Source organism: Pan paniscus, chromosome 12 (assembly GCF_029289425.2).
Source record: "Pan paniscus chromosome 12, NHGRI_mPanPan1-v2.0_pri, whole genome shotgun sequence".
Lineage (NCBI taxonomy): Eukaryota > Metazoa > Chordata > Mammalia > Primates > Hominidae > Pan > Pan paniscus.
In genome coordinates, this window is record NC_073261.2 from 25,898,349 (window position 1) to 25,918,271 (window position 19,923).

The following is a 19,923-nucleotide window of genomic DNA, read 5'->3' on the forward strand; positions in this document are numbered from 1 at the left end:
ACAGAGCGAGACGCCAGCTCAAAAAAAAAACAAACAAACAAAAAAACTTAGTCATCAAACTTTTAACTACGTTAGTCATTTTAATAGCAGCTATAAATTAATTGCTACTAGCTAAGATAAACTGTTAGATAACACAGCTCATAATATAGTACTACTTATTTTTTATTAATTTAGAGTAGAGGGCCAAACTACTGCTAAATACTGGCCAAAATTAAAAGATTAGATTCTAGCAATTTTTCAGGATTAGGTATTTCAGATTGCTGCATACTTCTTGAAACACACTTGCTGAAATCTGCTTGGTAGACATCCTCAATCACTGCCCTTATACCTTTACCTCTGCAGCTTCTTAATTGTTGCTGCTCACACCTACAGTGCTCATACAGTTAAGAGCCCAGAATCCAGGGCACGGAACTAATCAATTACATTGCCTAGCAAGACTTTCCTGTTTGCTGATAAACTGTAAAGTGTTATTTTTTCTGAGACAGGGTCTCACTCTGTCACACAGGTTGGAGTGCAGTGGCACGATCTTGGCCCACAGCAACCTCTGCCTCCCAGGCTCAAGCCATCCTCCCACCTCAGCCCCACAAGTAGCTGGGACTTCCAGGTGCATGCCATCCCACCCAGATAATTTTTGTACTTTTAATAGAGATGGGATTTCACCATGTTGTTCAGACTGGTCTCAAACTCCTGGCCTCACGTGATCCACCCGCCTTGGCCTCCCAAAGTGCTGAGATTGCAGGGGTGAGACACCACGCCTGGTCTAAACTGTCAAGTTTATCAGGCCCTTTGACATGTATTGGTTTATTGACTCCCAAAAATCTGAAGTTCAGAGAAATTTAATGACTTTGCCCAAGGTCTCATAACTGAGTTAGAAACCAGAATTGCAATCTAGATTTTTAAACTTCAGATTTCATTTATTTTGCATTTCATTAAATTGCCTTAGTCCTGACTGCCCTTTCTGAAGCATTTTCCTGGGTTTCTGGTAAGCTGACTGCTTATTCCACTGCTGATTGCTAGATTACAATCTCTTGTGCGACCTTTGCCCTGGCTGATTACTTCCTTTGTTGATTCTTTGGCATATGTTAAATTCTTCTGAAGTTGCTTTTTTACCCTAATAAGTGACCGATAGCTGCTAATGCTCCAGTGACAATATTTCCCATGGGAAACCAAAACACCATCAACTTGCTACTAAAATACTGCATCATCATGGCTGACATTTTTCCATTTCTTCCTGGAAGCAGAATGGAAGATACTGGGTGCGGCTGAACTAAAACTCCAACTAGTTGTAAATGTGAAAGCAAAGAAGCTATATTGGTTATGCAATTCTACACATTCAGTGCCGCTTGAGTGTTTCTAAGTTCCTTGCTCTAGCTAATGTTTCTATTTAAAAAGTAGACAAATTTGATGACTAACAACGGAGAACACGAAACAAATCTGGTGAATACCAGAATTAAGACATGTGTCAGCCAGGCGCAGTGCCTCATGCCTGTAATCCCAGCACTTTGGGAGGCCGAGGCGGGTGGATCACGAGGTCAGGAGACCGAGACTATCTGAGGGAGAATCTTCAGGTTTTTTCTTCTCTTTTGCTGTAACACCAGTCAAAAAAATTGACAAGGATAAGGTATTAAGTATTGACGTTAATACTCTACCTGAAAATAAAAACCATGGAACCTATCTATAGGTTAATACAGCATACTGAAAAAAAACACATATACTTTGATGCAGAGATGTACGATAATCATGAATTAGAATTAGCATCCTGATTTAGTGTTCTACCAAAAACCCTAAGTGAACACAGAATCTATTTAAAACCAAAGAAAACAAAAAAAAATCTTGTGTTTACTTAATAGTCATTGAAAAGAATTACTACAAATTTCTAGAATTTAAAAAGCTTAAAAATTTTAAAGTGTTGCCTAACTATACTTAGCATACAATAGTTTACCAAAATATCCATGCATTTGCAGCAATTGAAAAAAATCTTAAAACATAAGCAAGTATTAGTATACATATGAAACTAATCCAAAGCCAACTGTGATTAGTTCCTGTAAGGAAAGTTAACAATTGCCAAGAATGGAAGGTGACTAGAGTTGCGTCTAGTTTGCCTGTGTTCAAGCATGATACTAGATAAAATTAAATAAAAACTGTTACTCTATGGGTAGCTAACACTATAAAATCTAAGACCATTCATATGGCTGAAAACAACCCATCCCCAGCCACCATCAATGCAAAGGGCAAAAAATTAGAAACAGAAAAAACTTCTATATGCAACCTGTTCTGATCTATTAATGTAAAGAAGAACTTCTGGCTAAAGGAGTTTAATAAAGTAAGCCAGTTATGAAGCATGCCATGTATACCAACTGGTGACAGGGAAACATTCTGAGAGCTATGGTGTCCAATATGGTAGCCTAGCCACATTCTATTAAAACCTCACAAGGTGGCTAGTCCAAATCAAGACATGCTAACAGTAAGTGTAAACACACACACTGGATTTTGAAGACTTGGTGAAAAACAATAATGTAAAATATCATTACTTTTTATATTAATTAGAAGTTAAAATGATATTTTGGACATAATGAGTTAAATCAAATCTATCGATAAAGTTACTTTCATCTGTTTCCCTTTTTAACGGTTTCTTTTTATTCTTTTTAATATGGCTACTAGAAAATTTATTTATTTATGTATTTATTTGAGATGCGGTCTTGCTTTGTCACCCAGAGCTGGACTGCAGTGATGTGATCACAGTTCACTGAAGCCTGGAACTTGTGAGCTCAAGTGATCCCTCTGCCTCAGCCTCCCAAGTAACTGGGATTACAGGCACAAGCCATTGCACCAAATGACAATTTTAAATTACATACACAGGTTATATTTTCTTTCTATTGGATGACACTGCTCTGCAGAACCAGTGCCCTTCCTTTTACAATGTGAAATTTGTCCCTCTCCTTCATTATAAACAAAAACTTAGTATCATTTCCTAGCTAGGAGAAATAACAGTACACCGTAAGATACAGATTCTTGTTCCACTTCTGCTATTACTCAGTAAAGACCCCTTGGGTAAATCAGCCTCTCTTGGCCTCAGTTTACTCATGTCTAAAGTCTTCATTTCTAAGGTCCCTTGGGACAATGACATTATCAGATTCAAAACAGAATAAGGCTCTATGTTCTACAGTAGTGTATAGGCACATTTGTTCTTAGGTCAGGGATTCCTAACCTAGAGCTCACAGAAACTGTACGCAAGTATACATCCACTTTTAAGTTAACACTTTTCACATTTCTCAAAGACCGTATCTTTAAAATAAAAGATTAAGAGCTACCTTAGCTGGTAATAAAACTGGTATACTTAAAAAAAAATCAGAGATTGTTACTTTATCATTGTACTTGTTTGGCATGGCTAAGATGTGTTACTGGTCACTAAGGGTGAGATTTCACTTCCCTAACCTGTTCTTGAAGGCCTTCAACAGATCCCACTTCTTGTTCCACTCTAGAAGCCACACTTCTAAAAATGATCTGTGCAACATACATAATATGCAAGCTGTAGAATGCTGGCTGTTAAAAATGGGGTCCATTTTCAAATACAGCATTTTTCTAAACCATGCACAAAAGAACAGCCCTACAGGGACACTCTTCCATACTGTATACATGCCGTTGCCACTACATGTGAATACTGGCAGACGTTAGTGGCTAAAGATAAACATTAGATAAAACATAGGTCTTCATTGAGCAGACCTCAAATAGCAGAGCAATGAAGTACATTACAAATCAGCATCCCAGTACATTTTAAAAAACAAACCAACAAGGGTGTCATGCCACCAGTCAAAAGGTACTTTGCTTAAACTGGCATTCTTTAACATGCATGTTGTAGTGGTAAGTACTTCATTTCATACAGCCACAGTTATTAATACTTTGCTAAGGGCTACCAGCTGCTAAAAACTGCTGTTATCTCATACTGAGAATGCTAGTTCTATACCTTTGCTCTCAGGCTGTGAGGAAGGGGTGCTAGTCCAAAAGGCCATGGGATTAGATTTAAAAAGGCTAAAATTAAATCCTAGAAAATAAAGAATATTTCATTTTTTAACATTTTAGGAAACAAAATGAATATGCTTTTAAAACATAAAAAGCCAGAATCCCTCAATTTATACCACCAATCTGACTGTCTTACATATTCATTTATCCCTGTAGTTTCATTCTTTGCTCATTTAATACATGAGCAAGACTGACATACAACACATAAAATGAGAACATCTCAATATCATGGTTTTTTTGTTTGTTTGTTTGTTTGTTTGTTTTTTTGGAGACAAAGTCTCACTCAGTCAGGCTGGAGTGCAGTGGCATGATTTCAGCTCACTGCTACCTCCATCTCCTGTGCTCAAGCGATCCTCCTGCCTCAACCTCCTGAGTAGCTGCTAATTATAGGCACACACCACCACGCCCGGCTCATTTTTGTATTTTCAGTAGAAACAGGGTTTCACCATGTTGGCCAGGCTGGTCTCGAACTCCTGAGCTCAAGTGATCTGCCCACCTCAACCTCCCAAAGTGCTGGCATTCTAGGAGTGAGCCACCGTGCCCAGCCTCAATATCATGTTTTCTGAGTGACAAAAGAAACAGAACAAATGAAAATGAACACTTTAAAAAAAGACTCACGTTAATGCGCATGATTCAAGCATGAGTCCGTACACTGTACCAAGTTCTTTTGCTCTGCCCTAGCATGATAGAAGTATCTTCCAGTTACTGAAATGTCTTTAACTAAGTTCTCTTGCTCTTTGAAACCTCACCGTGAACTTAAGGGAGAAAAAAAATTGCTCAAATATTTTGGGGGTGTTCACAAAGCATCGTTTATATCCCAACATTAGTATCCCACAGAGAGTCTGCATCAAGCTAAATATTAAAAGAAAGAAAAATTGTGCTTAAACAACAAAGTACCTACCCTTTTCTGGTGTTTTAAATGTGTAGTTGATTGAAGATTCTTCCGTTGGAAAGGAAGCAGAGAGATTTTTGACTTTCCTATCTGAAGACTGTTCGATATCAGAGTTCTTTGACAGTTCACATTTTTTAGGTTCCACTTTGCTTTCACATCCACTCTGGGCTACTGAACTAGTTTCACTATTGTTACTTTTCAAAGGTGCATTAAAACCAAATCCAAACAAAGACCCAGTGGCAGAACTGTTGCCAAATGCAACTGGTTTTGATTTTTCACTACTAAAAATGCTTTTAACAGACTCTGAACGAAATACAAACTTTGCAGGAGAAACCACTGCTTTTGTTGTTGTTTCAGATGTGCTAGACACTTCAACTTCTGAAGCTGCATCTGCTACATCATCACCCTGAATAACATCTGTCCTCTCTCTTGTGGTTTCTTCTAATACAGCTACAGCAATTTTGCCACATGGTGACTCTCTGGGAGTGCTTGACCAAGAAACATGAGGTGCTATCAAAGAATCTTTTTCCTGGGCTGTTTTTGCTTCATCAAAAATTTTCTTAAACGAGTCTGCAACATCCTGTAGTTTAAAACGAACAGCTAAATGCTCTACTTTTCTTTCTCCATCTGCAAAATCACATGCAGTCCACACCCATACTCTTTCTGTCCCTTTCATATTGTGCAAACTCATGTCTGGAGTTATTCTGTGATTGGCACAAAGTTTTAATACTTGGTCCCTTCTCATCACTATATGAACTTGCTTATTATCATAATTCTGTAAAATCTTTATATCACCAATGCCCCTTTCTTTCCATTGACCAACATCTTTATCATATCTGTAGAGTTCTGCCCTGTGACTAAAAACAACTTGTTCATTTTCCTCACCACTGGATACTTCAACTAGATCAGGTAAAGGAACAACAGGTTCAAAGTACTGTCCATCTCTCTCTTCTTCTTGAGTAACATCAGATTCTTCATCAGTGCCAACTGAAGTCCCACTCTGATTCAACTTGGCAGGAGACTTAGATAGACTCAAAGCAGATTTAAAACTGAAGTCAGATCCTGTTGTTGACTCATCAGAGCGGAAAAGATTTTTTCTCACAGGGCTACTTGCCAACGGAGAATCATGTACTGAGCTACTACTAACATTATCATCCAAAGCATCTTCCCTTAAATCATAGTTATCCCATTCTAATGTGGGCCCAGTGTTTTCAGGATTGGGTTTTATTGTTGTGTCTGAGGTACCGGCTGCACCTGTACCTGGACCCTTATTTTCTTCCTCAGTGACTTTTGTTTGATCATTTGTCAAAAATGTTTTGAAATCTTTCAGTCCACTCTTCATTTCTTCAGCTCTCTGTATTAACTTGGCAGCTCTGCCAGTATCTACAAGTTTATGGGGAGTTTGAAGTGGTATGTCTAACAGAAGCCGCTGGCATTCCTCAAATTTCTGCTTGAATTCTTCAGCCAGCTCTGGTGTTTTAAATTTTGCTGCCAACTGCTCTAGTTTGGCATCACCATCAGAGAAATCACTGGCTAACCACATCCATACTCTATCTGATCCAGAGAGGGGCTTCAGGTTCATTGTAGTTGTTATCCAATGATTAGCACACACTTTTAGTACTTGGTCTCTTCGCATCAGCATTCTTGGTTTGCCATTGAGCTCATTTATGAGGATTTTTAAGTTCCCCAAGCCCCTTTCTTTCCACTGACTTATCTCAGCATCAAATCTAAATAGTTTTACCCGCTGTGAATACAGAACTTTTTCACCTTCTTCTCCGGTTACAAGTTCTACTTTTTCAGGCATTTGAACTACTGGTTCAAAATGGATGTCATCGCTGTCCTCAGTCTTATAGGCATCATCATCTTTCTCAAAGTCACCGGAAGTGTTTGCTTTATTGGCCATTTTACCACATTGTGATGAGAATAATTTTTCTCCAGCACCTGAAAATCCCTTGAAATTGGGGTCTTTTTGGCCAAACTGAAATCCTTCTCCTGAAGTTGATTTTCCAACATCTGCAAATGTAAAAGTGTTACTTGTTTGGCCAAAAATCACACCACTGCCATTCTTCTGGCCACTAATATCCTGAGCCTGGAAGCCAGTATCATTTTCAAGAGGCTTTTCACTTTTCTTTTCTTGATTTCCTGGTTCTGAAATGCCAAATTTAAATCCATCAGCAGACACAGGGATGGAAAATCCTTCTTTGGTTGACTTAAATTCTGTATTAGAAGAACCCTGAAACATAAATGAAGGTGAATTTTCTTGATCCACATGCCCAAAATAGTCATGAAATAAATACCTTCTTCATTCCTAATTTATCAAATGATGTTAACAATAATGATGATGATGATGATGATAACATTTATTGAGCATTTATTAATGCACCAGCTGGGCACTGTTCTAAGCACTTTACATTATTATCTCATTTTAATATCCTCAAAAACCCTATGAATTAAGGTATTATTATTATCCTCATTTTACACGTGAGGCAACTGATGTATTGAGAGGTTAAGAAACTTGCCTGTGGTCAAAATAAGCAGAAGAGCAAGGGTCTAAATGCACCCCAACACTCTGTCCTCAAAGCTGTCACATTCAACTACCACTGTAATATTGAGTCTTCAATCAATTGTTATATATATAGCTGTATCAGGCCTGAAAGTACTTACCACATAGTGGGTCAGCAAGGGCATTACAGTTCTATTTCTGTTAAAACAGAACGATGAAGGATCCACCACCACCACTCCCATTTTTAAAATATTCTAAATATTCACACTTATTAACACAAAAATAAGGTGACTAAGAAGGATAATTTCTGTATTTGGAGATAAATTTAAAATATCTACATTTTAAGGGACATAAAAGTTTTCATAGTGAACTGCTCTCTTGAATTTATTTGAAGGAACCCTAAACAATTTAAAAAGAAAATAATTATAAATGTATAAATTATTCCTTTGTTACCTTTGTGGGAGTAACATTAGCTGCTGGTCTGAGAAGATACTGGGAATTATATGCTGGTGACTGACTATAATATACTGAAGGGCCAGTAGTTGCAACTAAAAAAAAAGAAAGAAAGAAAACACTGTTAAAGTCTATACTACAGTTAAGACTATCTAGGCAAGAGCTATAAATACAAAGGCAATAGAAATTAAAGAAAGATTTAACTACATAAATTTTAAATTTCTGTACATCAAAATACACCAATCAAGATTATCAAATGACAAACTAGAAAAAATTGCTAAATATGACATGAAGAATAAGAGAATAGCATCGCTGTGATCAACAAGAACTACCTCACAAGCATTAAAAAAGGAATAAAGAAGAAAGTAACTGTTGCCTTTTCTAAGAAAGATCAGTATGATGTGGAATTATGGACATTCAGTCACAGAAAGGACGTAAGGAACCAAGATGCCATCTGATGGTCAATGCATTTGAAGTGGGCCTAGAAAATCTGCAGAAAGACTAGGTTGTATTTTGTAAACTAAAGCTATTACTGAGAATGTTCAGCTCAAAAATCACCTGACAAATTCATGGAAAGGATGTCATAAATAACATAAAATGTGTTCCCTGGCTTAAAATAAAAAGCACATCAACACTCATACAGATGTACAAACTGTCTGCTCTCTCTGTTTGGTCTGTTTTACCAGGAAACAAAATGACTAGAAGGCACCCACGTTAATGACAAAACTACCAATAGTCATTTGCTTGAACTGTTTTATGATAGTTTTACCAGAAAACAACCAAAAGACCTTTTATGCCTGTACATGGAAGAAGAAACAGAAACTGTGCCAAGAGGTTCCAAACAATTGCCTCTGGAAAGCACTGAAAAATCAAGACCTAGAAAAGGCTAGCCAGAAGCCCAAGTTTGATTTTGGAAACCTTACAGAGGTGAGGATAGCTATTTTGAAATTACTATGGGGAGGAAGCAGGCACAGAACACAGAACAACCTGACAGAAATGGCCCAAGAATCTTAAAGTCTTGCAAGATGTCTGTCTGCATGAAAGCAAAAAGAAAAAATAAAATATTAAATAAAAAAAAAATCTTAGTGTGAAGTTTAAGTAGGGACTTTAATTGACTACTGACTCTAAACTGTGCGGCTCTAATAAATCTACTAAAAGTAATCTAATTTTTTAAAGCACCGTATGAATAGACAATTTAGGAAAGAAATGTTAATGGGCCTCAAGGAACATGTTTTTGAAGTGAGCCTTGAAAATCTGCAAAATGACGAGTTTGCATTGTGCAAATTGAAGCTATTATGAGAATGTTCAGGTCAAAAAAATTACCTGACAAATTCATGCACAGGATCTCACAAGGAACACAAATGTGTTCGTTGGCTTTTAAAAAATCACATTAACATTCATGTTGATATACAAAAACTCTTCTCCATCTGTTTTGTGTGAGTTTTACCAAGAAACCAAACAACTGGAAGGTACCCACGTTGAAGATGGCAAAACTACCAACTGCCATTTGCATGAATTGTTGAGCATGACTAGTATTAAAAAAACTTAAAAATTGATATCACTTTTGTTCCTACAAATTGGCAAAGGATTTTATAAGCTAGTAAGTCAGCATTAGCAAAAGTGCGAAAATGGCACTATCAGATACTAGTGGTAAGAGCATAAACTGAATATTTTGAATACCCTACAAAACTAGGACAGTGTCCTAGAATTTGTAATGGCATAAACCAGAAACAACATAAATAAAGGAACAGAATTTACAGTACTTCCATGTGATGGGATACCATGAACTCATTAATATTCAAAAAACATTTAAGTTTAAAAATGCTCAGAACTAAAGTAACATTTAAAAAACAGGCTAGCTCATCTACACACAACATAGTAACATGCTAACAATCTCATAAAAAATACTATATGTATAGAGAAAGAACCAGAAGGAAATGTTCTCAAATATAAGAAATGCTAATAAGGTGGTTAGTTTTTAGTTTTCTTCACCCTGTTCAGTACTTCTGAGTATCTCCTATGAGCTCATTAATCTTTAATTTTAATCACCTTATTTTAAAAAAACAAGGACCATCTTGATATATGTTTACTTTTATTAAGGAAAAAGAATCTATGAACACAGGAACAGAAATCAGGAGATCTTGGCTCTCGCCCTTTCAGTGCCACAAAGCTGTTTTGTGAACCTGTAAATAATCCATTTGGAGTCTCCATGTTTCTCAATTGTAAAATGAGGATGTGCTGCTTCTACACATTTCACAGGGTCATTGCAAGAATAAAATGAGACAATGAGAATGTTGGATTTACATGCTTGTATAAGAACAGAAGACCTTTTATGCCTGTACACAGAAGAAATGGAAATCATGACCCACAAGGCACCAAATAACTGACTGCACACATCACTAAAAAAGCCCCAGGAAAGGCTAGCCGGTTTGTTTATCCTCTTACAAGGACCTATATGATGTGTAAGGTTTCAAGAAAACAAGGTTTGAACGTTAGACATTTCATATACTTATCTATGACTTACGACATTTAATAAGCTTGACTTCACAAAGATTTTCTGTTATTTTGCTTGTGTTGAGAAGATACTATCACAAAAGGTTAGTGGGGTTGCCTTAACTATATGAACCATCACACAAATGTGCTCATCTAAACTACATTTTCTTCTAAATCTTTCCTGGGCTAAAAAGAGAGAAAAAAAAGGGCACTACTACTACCATTTCAGAAGTCTGTCGTACGTAAAAGGAACAATTTTGTTATTTCTGGCTGCCTGGGAGCAATGTATTATACTGGCAAGTGCTTTGGAGTTACACCACTGGAGTGTGAATCTCGGCTCTATCAATAACTAGCTGTATAATAATGAGTAAGTTACCTAACCTTTCTTTATCCATTTCCTTATTTATAAAAAAGGGATTAATAATGGTACCGGCCATTCTAAGTTACTGTAATTAAATCAAATTACATTCACAAAGCACTTTTGCACATAGCCAACCCACAGTAAACACTATTAGTAACCTTAGTTCATTAACTGTTTACTCTATACTCTAATAAATGTCTGATACACACCCACGCCCACCTGCACATACACAAATGCTCATAGTAATTATGTAAGGCAAGTATTATCTCCACATTTCAGACAGGTTAACTTACACAGCTATTATAGTAAGTGATAGAGCAGAACTTAAAAACCCAGTATGATTCAGGTCCAAACTCCTTTTCTTTCTTTATATAACCATAATATTTCAAATTAAGTAAGATTTCCTATATAACGTCCTGCCTCTCATCATTATCATCAAAATAATTCCCCAGAGGTGTAGGTTCTTAATTAAGCATTTCTTAGTGCATAACTCTATTCAATAACATTTTTCAATTTAAGGAATAATCTCATCTCAGCTCATCCGAGGTGTGGATTAAGTGTTCTTTAAGCCTTTATATACACGTGATCACATACGGCTCGTTTTTTCTGCTTGGGATTATAAAAATCTCCGTAACATCAAATACAGCTTTTGAAGTCACAGATAAACAGACGTTGACATGTATATTAACAAACATATATAAACAAGGTGATTTCACACGTTATCTACTTAAAAGAGGGAAGTAAAGTAGTTTTACTAAAATATGCGATTATCCACTTGCCAGCTCACCTGTTAGTGGAGCCCCATGAAATGTCTGTGACCTCTGATATCCATCAGGCACCGAGTCTGGTCCATAATTCTCTGTGGGCCAACGATGATGGGATGCTGACTTACTGCTATTTAGTTTCAACTCCTGCATTTCTTTCTATTGGAAGAAAAAAAAAATCAAATAATTTTAATCATTTAATTATATCATGCCAGAAACAGTGCTGGGGAAACTTACTCTTTTAAATTTAAATAACTGATTTTTTCTTTTTTTCTTTTTTGAGATGGTGTCTCGATCTGTCATCCAGGCTGGAGTGCAATGGCACAATCTTGGCTCACCACAACCTCCACCTCCTGGGCTCAAGTAATTCTCCCACCTCAGCCTCCCGAGTAGCTGGGATTACAGGCATCAGCCAGCACGCCCGGCTAATTTTTTGTATAATAGTAGAGATGGGGTTTCACCATGTTTGCCAGGCTAGTCTTGAACTCCTGACCTCAAGTGATCCACCACCTCAGCCTCCCAAAGTGCTGGGATTATAGGTGTGACCCACCACGCCTGGACCTGATTACATCTTTTGAAAGTTTCTATTTGCCAATGAGTTCTAGGTACCTGGTGCTGATTTTAAAATATGATTCTTAATTTGTTAAAAATTTATCTGCTCCCATTTTCATTCGTTAATACAAAACCTAATTCATTAACTCTCTCACCTAAACAAATAACCTCCTAAATGATCACACCTTCATTTCCATTCTACACTTGCCTACATTAACCTTTCTGACATTCACCTCCAGCCAAGACAATTCCCTGCTCAAAGAAACAAGTACCTACAAACTAAACTTCTTTCCCCAACTTTCACAGTCCTCTAACATTACACTGACCATCCTTTCAGTGTGTTCTTTCTACACTGCAATCTGGAATACCTGACATTCCAAATCACCTCCCCAAATTAGCTTTTCACTTAACCCCATGCTGAAACAAAATACAACTAATTCTCCAGGTGATGTTCAAATGCTCCACCAGGAAAGGGAAAAAAGCAGTAGCTGCAGATAATTTATTATGTATATAATAATACATCCAATGCACTTAAACTCTTAATTTTTATACTATCTACACTGTTAGGTAAACAATATTAGCTCCTATCTTAAAATGAGAAAAAGGGATGCAGGGAATAACAGCTGGAATTTGAACCACATCTGACTCCAAAAATGTTTTCTTACACAACTCTGCTGCCTTGACAAGATGGCAGATAGATACAATGCCGTCTAGTGTAGCTATGTGGCTACCTGATCTCCGCTGAAGAAAACTAAATGACAGCACCATACCCAACCCTAGAACCTACAAAATGTCCCCTTACAAAACAGACACTTAACAGGAAATTCTTTTTCCAAAGAAATTGTAGTGGTATCAGAAAACAGGTAAATTTTGAAAAGTTTCAAACTTCTCTGTATCAGCCCAGGAATCCGATCAGTTCTAACAAGCGAGGTCAGGGACAGATCTAGCATGTCTGCTTTCTTTTTCTACAAGTGTTTCAAATAAAAATTTCCCAGAAAGACCTAACCATGAGGTCCAAAACTATCTCAATTTTCAAGCTAAATAAAATTTCCCCCATTCATCCATCTACAGTGCCTAGTCCAGATGCTACACATACACATCCAAGAAATAAGAAACTAGTGGAATCACCTAGAAAACTTTATGGTCACTGCTGGTATCCACACCAGAGCTTTGAATTTGCAATCACTGCTGTAACTGTAATTTTTAACATTCAGTGTGATGAGAATTGGCTTCAATAATTCTCTCATTTTAAAGATAAGAAGCCAAACAGTCACAAAGGAAGTGACTGGCCCAAGATCATTAATTAATGGCAGAGTCAGTACTAGTACCAAGCTTTTCAAGCTCATGGACTAGTGCTCCACTATGCTTCCACAGAATACAATGTTGGGAGCCTGAAACCTGTATGTTAAGTCAAAATTGTATGTAATTGTCATAGGCCATGACTACACAGAATTAACATTCAAGATTTTTGTGCAAATTCAAAAATGTCTTCCCCACCAAATAGTATTCTCTTAATTTGCAAATACTGCTGATCACACTGTAATAATCGCCACACATCAGCATATCCTTGATGTAACTTTAGCAGTATAATTTAGTTCTTGCGTGATAAACATGAAAGAACCTACTTTTATTTCCAATTCCAAAAAAGTCAAGCTCCTTTGAACCCTATTGTTAAAATAAGATATATATACATAACTATTTCCTTACATAATTAAGTCAAATTCATATGGAAGTATTAAAATATAGTAAGACTTTTTGAAGCTCAGACCACTTTTCAATTCCTAGCTATATATTTGAACACATGTAATCCACAGCTAATCTGGGAATGAACTCATAGACCAGAGTATGATTAGTACATTGTAGCAGTTCAATCACTTGGGAACCTTCTCTGTGTCAGGAACTCTTATATTTTAAATAAAACAGTTTCTACCTTTGAAGGTCTCAAATTTTGTGGAAGATGAGGAGAGAGACACATAAAGTACTTTCAAAAATATAGTAAAGGGCTGGGTGCGGTGGTTTACACCTGTAATCCCAGCACTTTGGGAGGCCAAGGCGGGCAGATCGCCTGAGGTCAGAAGTTCAAAACCAGCCTGGCCAACATGGTGAAACTCTGTGTCTACCAAAAATACAAAAATTAGCTGGGCCTGGTGGTGGGTGCCTGTAATCCCAGCTACTCGGGAGGCTGAGGCAGGAGAGTCGCTTGAACCTGGGAGGTGGAGGTTGCAGTGAGCCAAGATCGCACCATTGCACTCCAGACTGGGCAACAGAGTGAGACTCCATCTCAAAACAAAACAAAACAAAATATGGTAAAGGGTCAAGACCAAGGTATGTAGGCTGGGCACAGTGGCTCACACCTGCAATCCCAGCACTTTGGGAGGCTGAAGCAGGAGGATTGTTTGAGCCAGGAGTTCAAGGCCACCCTGGGCAACATGGAAAAATCCCATCTCTACAAAAAATACAACAATTAGCTGGGCCTGGTGGCATGTGACTGTCTGTAGTCCTGGCTTCGTGGCAGGCTGAGCCAAGAGGCTCTCTTGAGCTAGGAGGTCGAAGCCGCAGTAAGCTGTGATCATACCACTGTACTCCAGCCTGCACAACAAGACCCTGCCTTAAAAAAAAAAAAAAAAAAAAAGACCAAAATGTCCGCTTGCCATACTATTTGGATGGCAAGGGGACATTCTGACCAGCTTCAGAAAAAAAGTGAGAGAGTGGCCAGGGAAGGAATCTTGGAATAAAAAGTACAGCTAGAGAAATTAAGTGACTTACCTTAATGGCCTTTACTTCTTGGCAAATCATTTTCAGTAAAGAAATCTGATCTTCTGCCCATCGAGGTGGTGTTTCGGGAGAATACTAAAAAAAAATAAAAATAACAAAAGAGCATTTAAAACACTTAGAAACAATTTCACAATGAAACGATTCCATTCTTTCCTGTTTACCTTGTAACTTTTACTTGGTGATAGTGAATATCTGGTAGGAGACGGTGTAGAATGTTTTCTTTCTGAATCTGCATTTCGCAAAGAACCATTTGTATAGAGAGGACCTCCTTCACTATAGACTTCGAGTTCCTGCAGGACTGACTTCAGCATCTCTTTTACAGACTCCAGGGGCACAGGCAACTAAAAATAAAAGACATTAATTAAGGGCTTTCATTTGCAAAAAATTCCAAAAGTAAAAACTCTAAAATGATATATTTTATCTTATTTACATTTTTGTCATTTTAATAAGCACTTTACACTTTAAATAATAATACACGTGAAAGTGTTTTTTAATTATCTTTTTTCTTTGTTTTTCTGCTGTTTTGTATTATTATTTTTATTTTTTTGTCTTTATTCTATTTTTTTCTTCATGAACACAGAAAAGTGTTGTACAATCTAACATCTTCTGATTCTAAAGTCCATGCTCTTTCTATTACTTCTGTTAACCATGATAATTGTAGAGGAATGTTAACTTGGAAAGCTTTTCCAAGTGAACAAAATAAGTTACTGATGTTTTCTAACTGATTTTCAATGGTGACAGAAATACAGATGCTACAATACACCAGACAACATAAATCCTAATAAAAGAGTAGTAACACAAATTAATCAACAAAACACTCAGAAGACTGAACATAATTTAACATCATCATGACAATCTCAAACAGCTGACAGCAAGAAAACAAGGGCGTTCATAATGGCTGATGAGGATGAGAAGAAATGCTCTTAAGTTGTCAGCAACAACTTTCGATTTCAGCAAAGTTCATTAAGAATTAGTCCTGAGGTTATAATATTTGTTTTGATTACACTGCTAAGATAACAAAATCAATGTCTTATCTTAGAAATCTTTTCTAATTCCCCAAGAAGTACTTTTTAAGAGCATATACCTAGATTCCCAAGTTTAAAAAGACACACCAAACCTAAGACAAAGCAAGCAAATATAAGCATTTAGATACACACATCCCTTCTGTGCATTAATAGCAACATATTACTGAGTATTTTTGAAATTACCAAAATATAAGACCAACGCAAAAACATTGACCAGTGGGTTATCAGTAAGAACGTACATACAACAACCTGCTACTTACTTTCTTGACCACTGAAAGATTTGAATCACTGTCATCTATAATCTTTATTAGGTAGTCCCTGGTCTTTCTCAGATAATTTTTGCATTCTTCTCGTTCTTCAGGAAAAATGGCATCATTTTCAATGTCTTCTGCCTTCCTGTGAAAAATCTATACAAACAGTGCTTTTATGAAATCATTAGCTTTTTAAAACAAAAAACTTTCAGCTTGGCCACGCATGGTAGCTCATGCCTGTAATCCCAGCTACTCAGGAGCTGAGGCACAAGAATCGCTTGAGCCTGGGAAGCAGAGGTTGCAGTGAGCCAAGATTGTGCCACTGCACTCTAGCCTGGCCAACAGAGAAACCCCGTCTTTTAAAAGAAATAATAAATAAATAAATAAAACTTTTAGCTCAAGTACCGCATCTACTTACCAGTGCAAGATTCCAATAAGAAACAACACTTTGTATAGATTCAAAAGCAGTCACAGCATCTTCTATATTTCCATGTATTGCATCCAATATAGCAAAAGTTATGTGTGCGTCTTCTTCATATTCAACAATTTCTGATGCCTAAACGCACAGAATAGTTTTTAGTCAAATTGTTTATACTCAGAATATAAAACCCAAATGATTTTCCAAAGATTTTATATGATCTTAAGAGACAAACATCTCATTACTCTTCTCTGTCATATCTTATCTGTGAGAGCTAGTGAATTTAGAAAACAAGATTACCGTTAAATAACAAGGCAATTAATTTAAGCAGTTTATAGCTCCACGTCTTTGTTTATAAACTGGAAATTCCCATCTCCAATAAATTCATAAAGGAACTCTGTTACCTGAATGTCTACACTATGAAAATGTTTAAACAGAGGATCAATAGGTTCAGGAATACTGTTCTTCTTTATTATCTTCAACAATGGCAAAACTTTCTTCCAATAATGAACACTTCTCCCTATGTATTGTCGTTGATCATAAAAAGAATTAAGACCGCTGCCCTAAAAAAGAAAGTTAAAAGCACACAACTTTAAGGAACACGCATGATTAGATCTAAAGTTCATTTACAAGTTGTAAGAACTGACTAAAATTTCAAGTCAAAACCAAATGGTACCTCAATAGTCATTTGTTCAACTTCCAAATACTGTAATAACTAAACCACCTTAATACCAGTGAACTCACTGCAACCTCTGCCGTGCAGGTTCAAGCAATTCTCCTGCCTCAGCTTCCCAAGTAGCTGGGATTACAGGCACCTGCCACCATGTCTGGCTAATTTTGTAGTTTTAGTAGAGTTTTTTTTTTTGTATTTTTAGTAGAGACGGGGTTTCACCGTGTTAGCCAGGAATGATCTCGATCTCCTGATCTTGTGATCTGCCCGCCTCGGCCTCCTAACGTGCTGGGATTACAGATGTGAGCCACCGCACCCGGCCTCTACACTCAACTTTTAAACACTTCTAATGATACCACCCTAATGTAGCAATCCCAACTACTTTTTAACAGTTGCCATTTTTAGATAGCTGAAACCTGCCTCTTCTGTAGTGTCAGTTTGTTCAAAAGGCTGACCATCTACACCTAATGGTGACACAAAACAAACCTTAAATATTTAGAAAGATCTATAATGGTCTTATCTACAAAGCCTTGTGCTAATTTGTTTTTAATTTTCAGGCTGAATAATTATCAGAACTTAATTATTAAGGAATAACAGTAACAGCTCAGCTAATATGTAACATTCACTGTGTGCCAGGCATTGCTCCTCTAAGTGCTTATATTTAACTACATTAACTATTTTGCAGCAATAAAAAACACATCTGTCATAATATGACCAAGCTGCTGTTTTCAGAACAAAAAAACTTTCAATAAAAAGTGCATGATTTTAAAAAATTAAGGTAATGTTCTTTAAAAATGCTTATACTTTAAAACTCACCATTTTCTGAAGGCATTTTGCCCAATGTACAAGCAGAGCAGGTTGAAGGCCATGTTTTTCCTGGGCTCTTAGAGTGTTTATTTCATGCTGAACTACAAGTCTCAATTCTGCTGAGTTTCCAGGTCTAAAAAAATAGTTCAATATACTAAAATTGCTTTCTAAATACACAGTTCAGCGCTTACATACATATATGTTAATGGGTCACATGACAAATTAAATCTTCACATGAGGATTAAATCCCTGGTAAAACCTACGCACGAAGTGAAAGCAATATTTTTGTTTTACTACTTACAGTGCTTTTCTGTGAATCAGAGTACAAACCGCATCCCACCAAGACTTTTGTCTTTCTGTACAAAGCTGTTTACATACAGGAAGGGGCAGGCATAACGGCTGATAGGAGCTGTGGTCAGAATTACATTTCTCCTTTAATTCTAAGTGGCTGGTATATACTACTCCAAGGAGAAATACCTGTTTTATTTAAGGAAAAGTTAAGTTAGAAAAAAAAATTAAACAAAATTCAGAATATTTAATTTGTTAAAATCTTTGCTTACTTCAAGATCTAAAATACATATTGATTCAGGCGCATTTGTTTCAAGCCTTGAGGTTTCATGGGGCAAATGATGGAAAAGCTGTTTTAGCCATTTTCGGATTCCAGGTAAAGCAGGCAATGAATTCCACTGTAAGCCAAGCCAAGTAAGGTGCTGAAGACTACCATTATGTGCTCGAATAGCACCTGAAATAAAATTTAAAAATTGGCTTAAGGGTTTGAAATTTTTCTTTGTGCCATTAGTTTTGCCAACATAAACAATTCACATTATATATATATCTTAATTATATAACTGCTTTTCTATATCAAAGCTGGAGGGAATTCTATGTTAGGCAAAATCTCATGTTCTTATTAAATGCATTCTCACTTGATTATTTCTAGAAATTTTAATAAAAATAGTAGTGATGAAGAATGTTTAAGTCCATCTTAAAAAATGACACTGACTAGAACTCAATAAACCAAAATCAACTGACAAAAGCCAAATAAAGAACACCTAACCTAATAAGAAACCCCAAAACAATGGGTTTTCCTTTAAGTCATTAAAGCAATGGAACACCACTACATTAATCCATTGGTACAGTAAAGAAATCTGTTTTTCTACAAGAAAGTCAATATTGAAAAGGTTATGTGCAGTCAGGAGTTCGAGACCAGCCTGGCCAGCATGGTGAAACTCCGTCTCTACTAAAAATACAAAAAATTAGCCGAGCACGGTGTCACGTGCCTATAGTCCCAGCTACTTGGGAGGCTGAGGCAAGACAATTGCTTGAACCTGGCAGGCAGAAGTTGCAGTGAGCCGAGATTGCGCCACTGCACTCCAGCCTGGGTGACAGAGCGAGACTCTGTCTCAAAAAAAAGAAAAGAAAAGAAAAGGTTATGCGCTTCTGGAAGCATGAAGAGGTATAATCTTTCCGTCATTTTGGCAATTTGCAAGACTTAAAGATGTTCATGTCCTTTGTCTCAGTAGTTCTGTTTTTAGGTATCTCTATGGAAATAACTTGCAATGAAGACACTTTTTGTTGAAGTTTTTATCAGAGTATGATTATTAACAGTGGAAAAGTTGAGAAAACTTGGATGCCCAATAACAGAAAGTAGCAAGAAAATTATGACTACTTCATAAAAAAGATTATATTGCCAATAAAAGTGATATTTATAGTTTTAATACAGAGACTATGGGAGAGAATTCATGAAGGAAGCAAGATAAATCATACATAAACAACCATTTAGATGAAAAATATGGCCAGATGCAGTGGCTCATGCCTATAATTCCAACACTTTTGTTTTTGAGACGAAGTCTCGTTCTGTCGCCCAGGCTGTAGTGCAGCAGTGTGATCTTGGCTCACTGCAACCTCCACCTCCCGGGTTGGAGTGATTCTCCTGCCTCAG

At 36.8% G+C, this 19,923-nt stretch overlaps 1 protein-coding gene across 6 annotated transcripts in view; it reads right to left on the reverse strand.

Moving 5' to 3' along the window:
* Positions 1-19,923, reverse strand: part of LOC129397124 (ranBP2-like and GRIP domain-containing protein 4) — an 80,882-nt gene that overhangs the window by 14,679 nt on the left and 46,280 nt on the right. For 5 of the 6 annotated variants that reach the window (XM_055107521.2, XM_063594707.1, XM_055107524.2 and 2 more), the window contains 11 exons: positions 18,545-18,726; positions 18,286-18,461; positions 17,994-18,117; positions 16,912-17,070; positions 16,508-16,645; positions 16,099-16,245; positions 14,975-15,154; positions 14,805-14,888; positions 11,510-11,645; positions 7,869-7,963; positions 4,922-7,145 (listed from right to left, as the gene is read on the reverse strand). In XM_055107521.2, the coding sequence (XP_054963496.1) occupies positions 4,922-7,145; positions 7,869-7,963; positions 11,510-11,645; positions 14,805-14,888; positions 14,975-15,154; positions 16,099-16,245; positions 16,508-16,645; positions 16,912-17,070; positions 17,994-18,117; positions 18,286-18,461; positions 18,545-18,726 (3,645 nt within the window). Of the gene's footprint in view, positions 1-1,653; positions 4,583-4,921; positions 7,146-7,868; positions 7,964-11,509; positions 11,646-14,804; positions 14,889-14,974; positions 15,155-16,098; positions 16,246-16,507; positions 16,646-16,911; positions 17,071-17,993; positions 18,118-18,285; positions 18,462-18,544; positions 18,727-19,923 lie in introns of those variants that run through there. The other variant, XM_055107523.2, reaches the window with a different exon arrangement.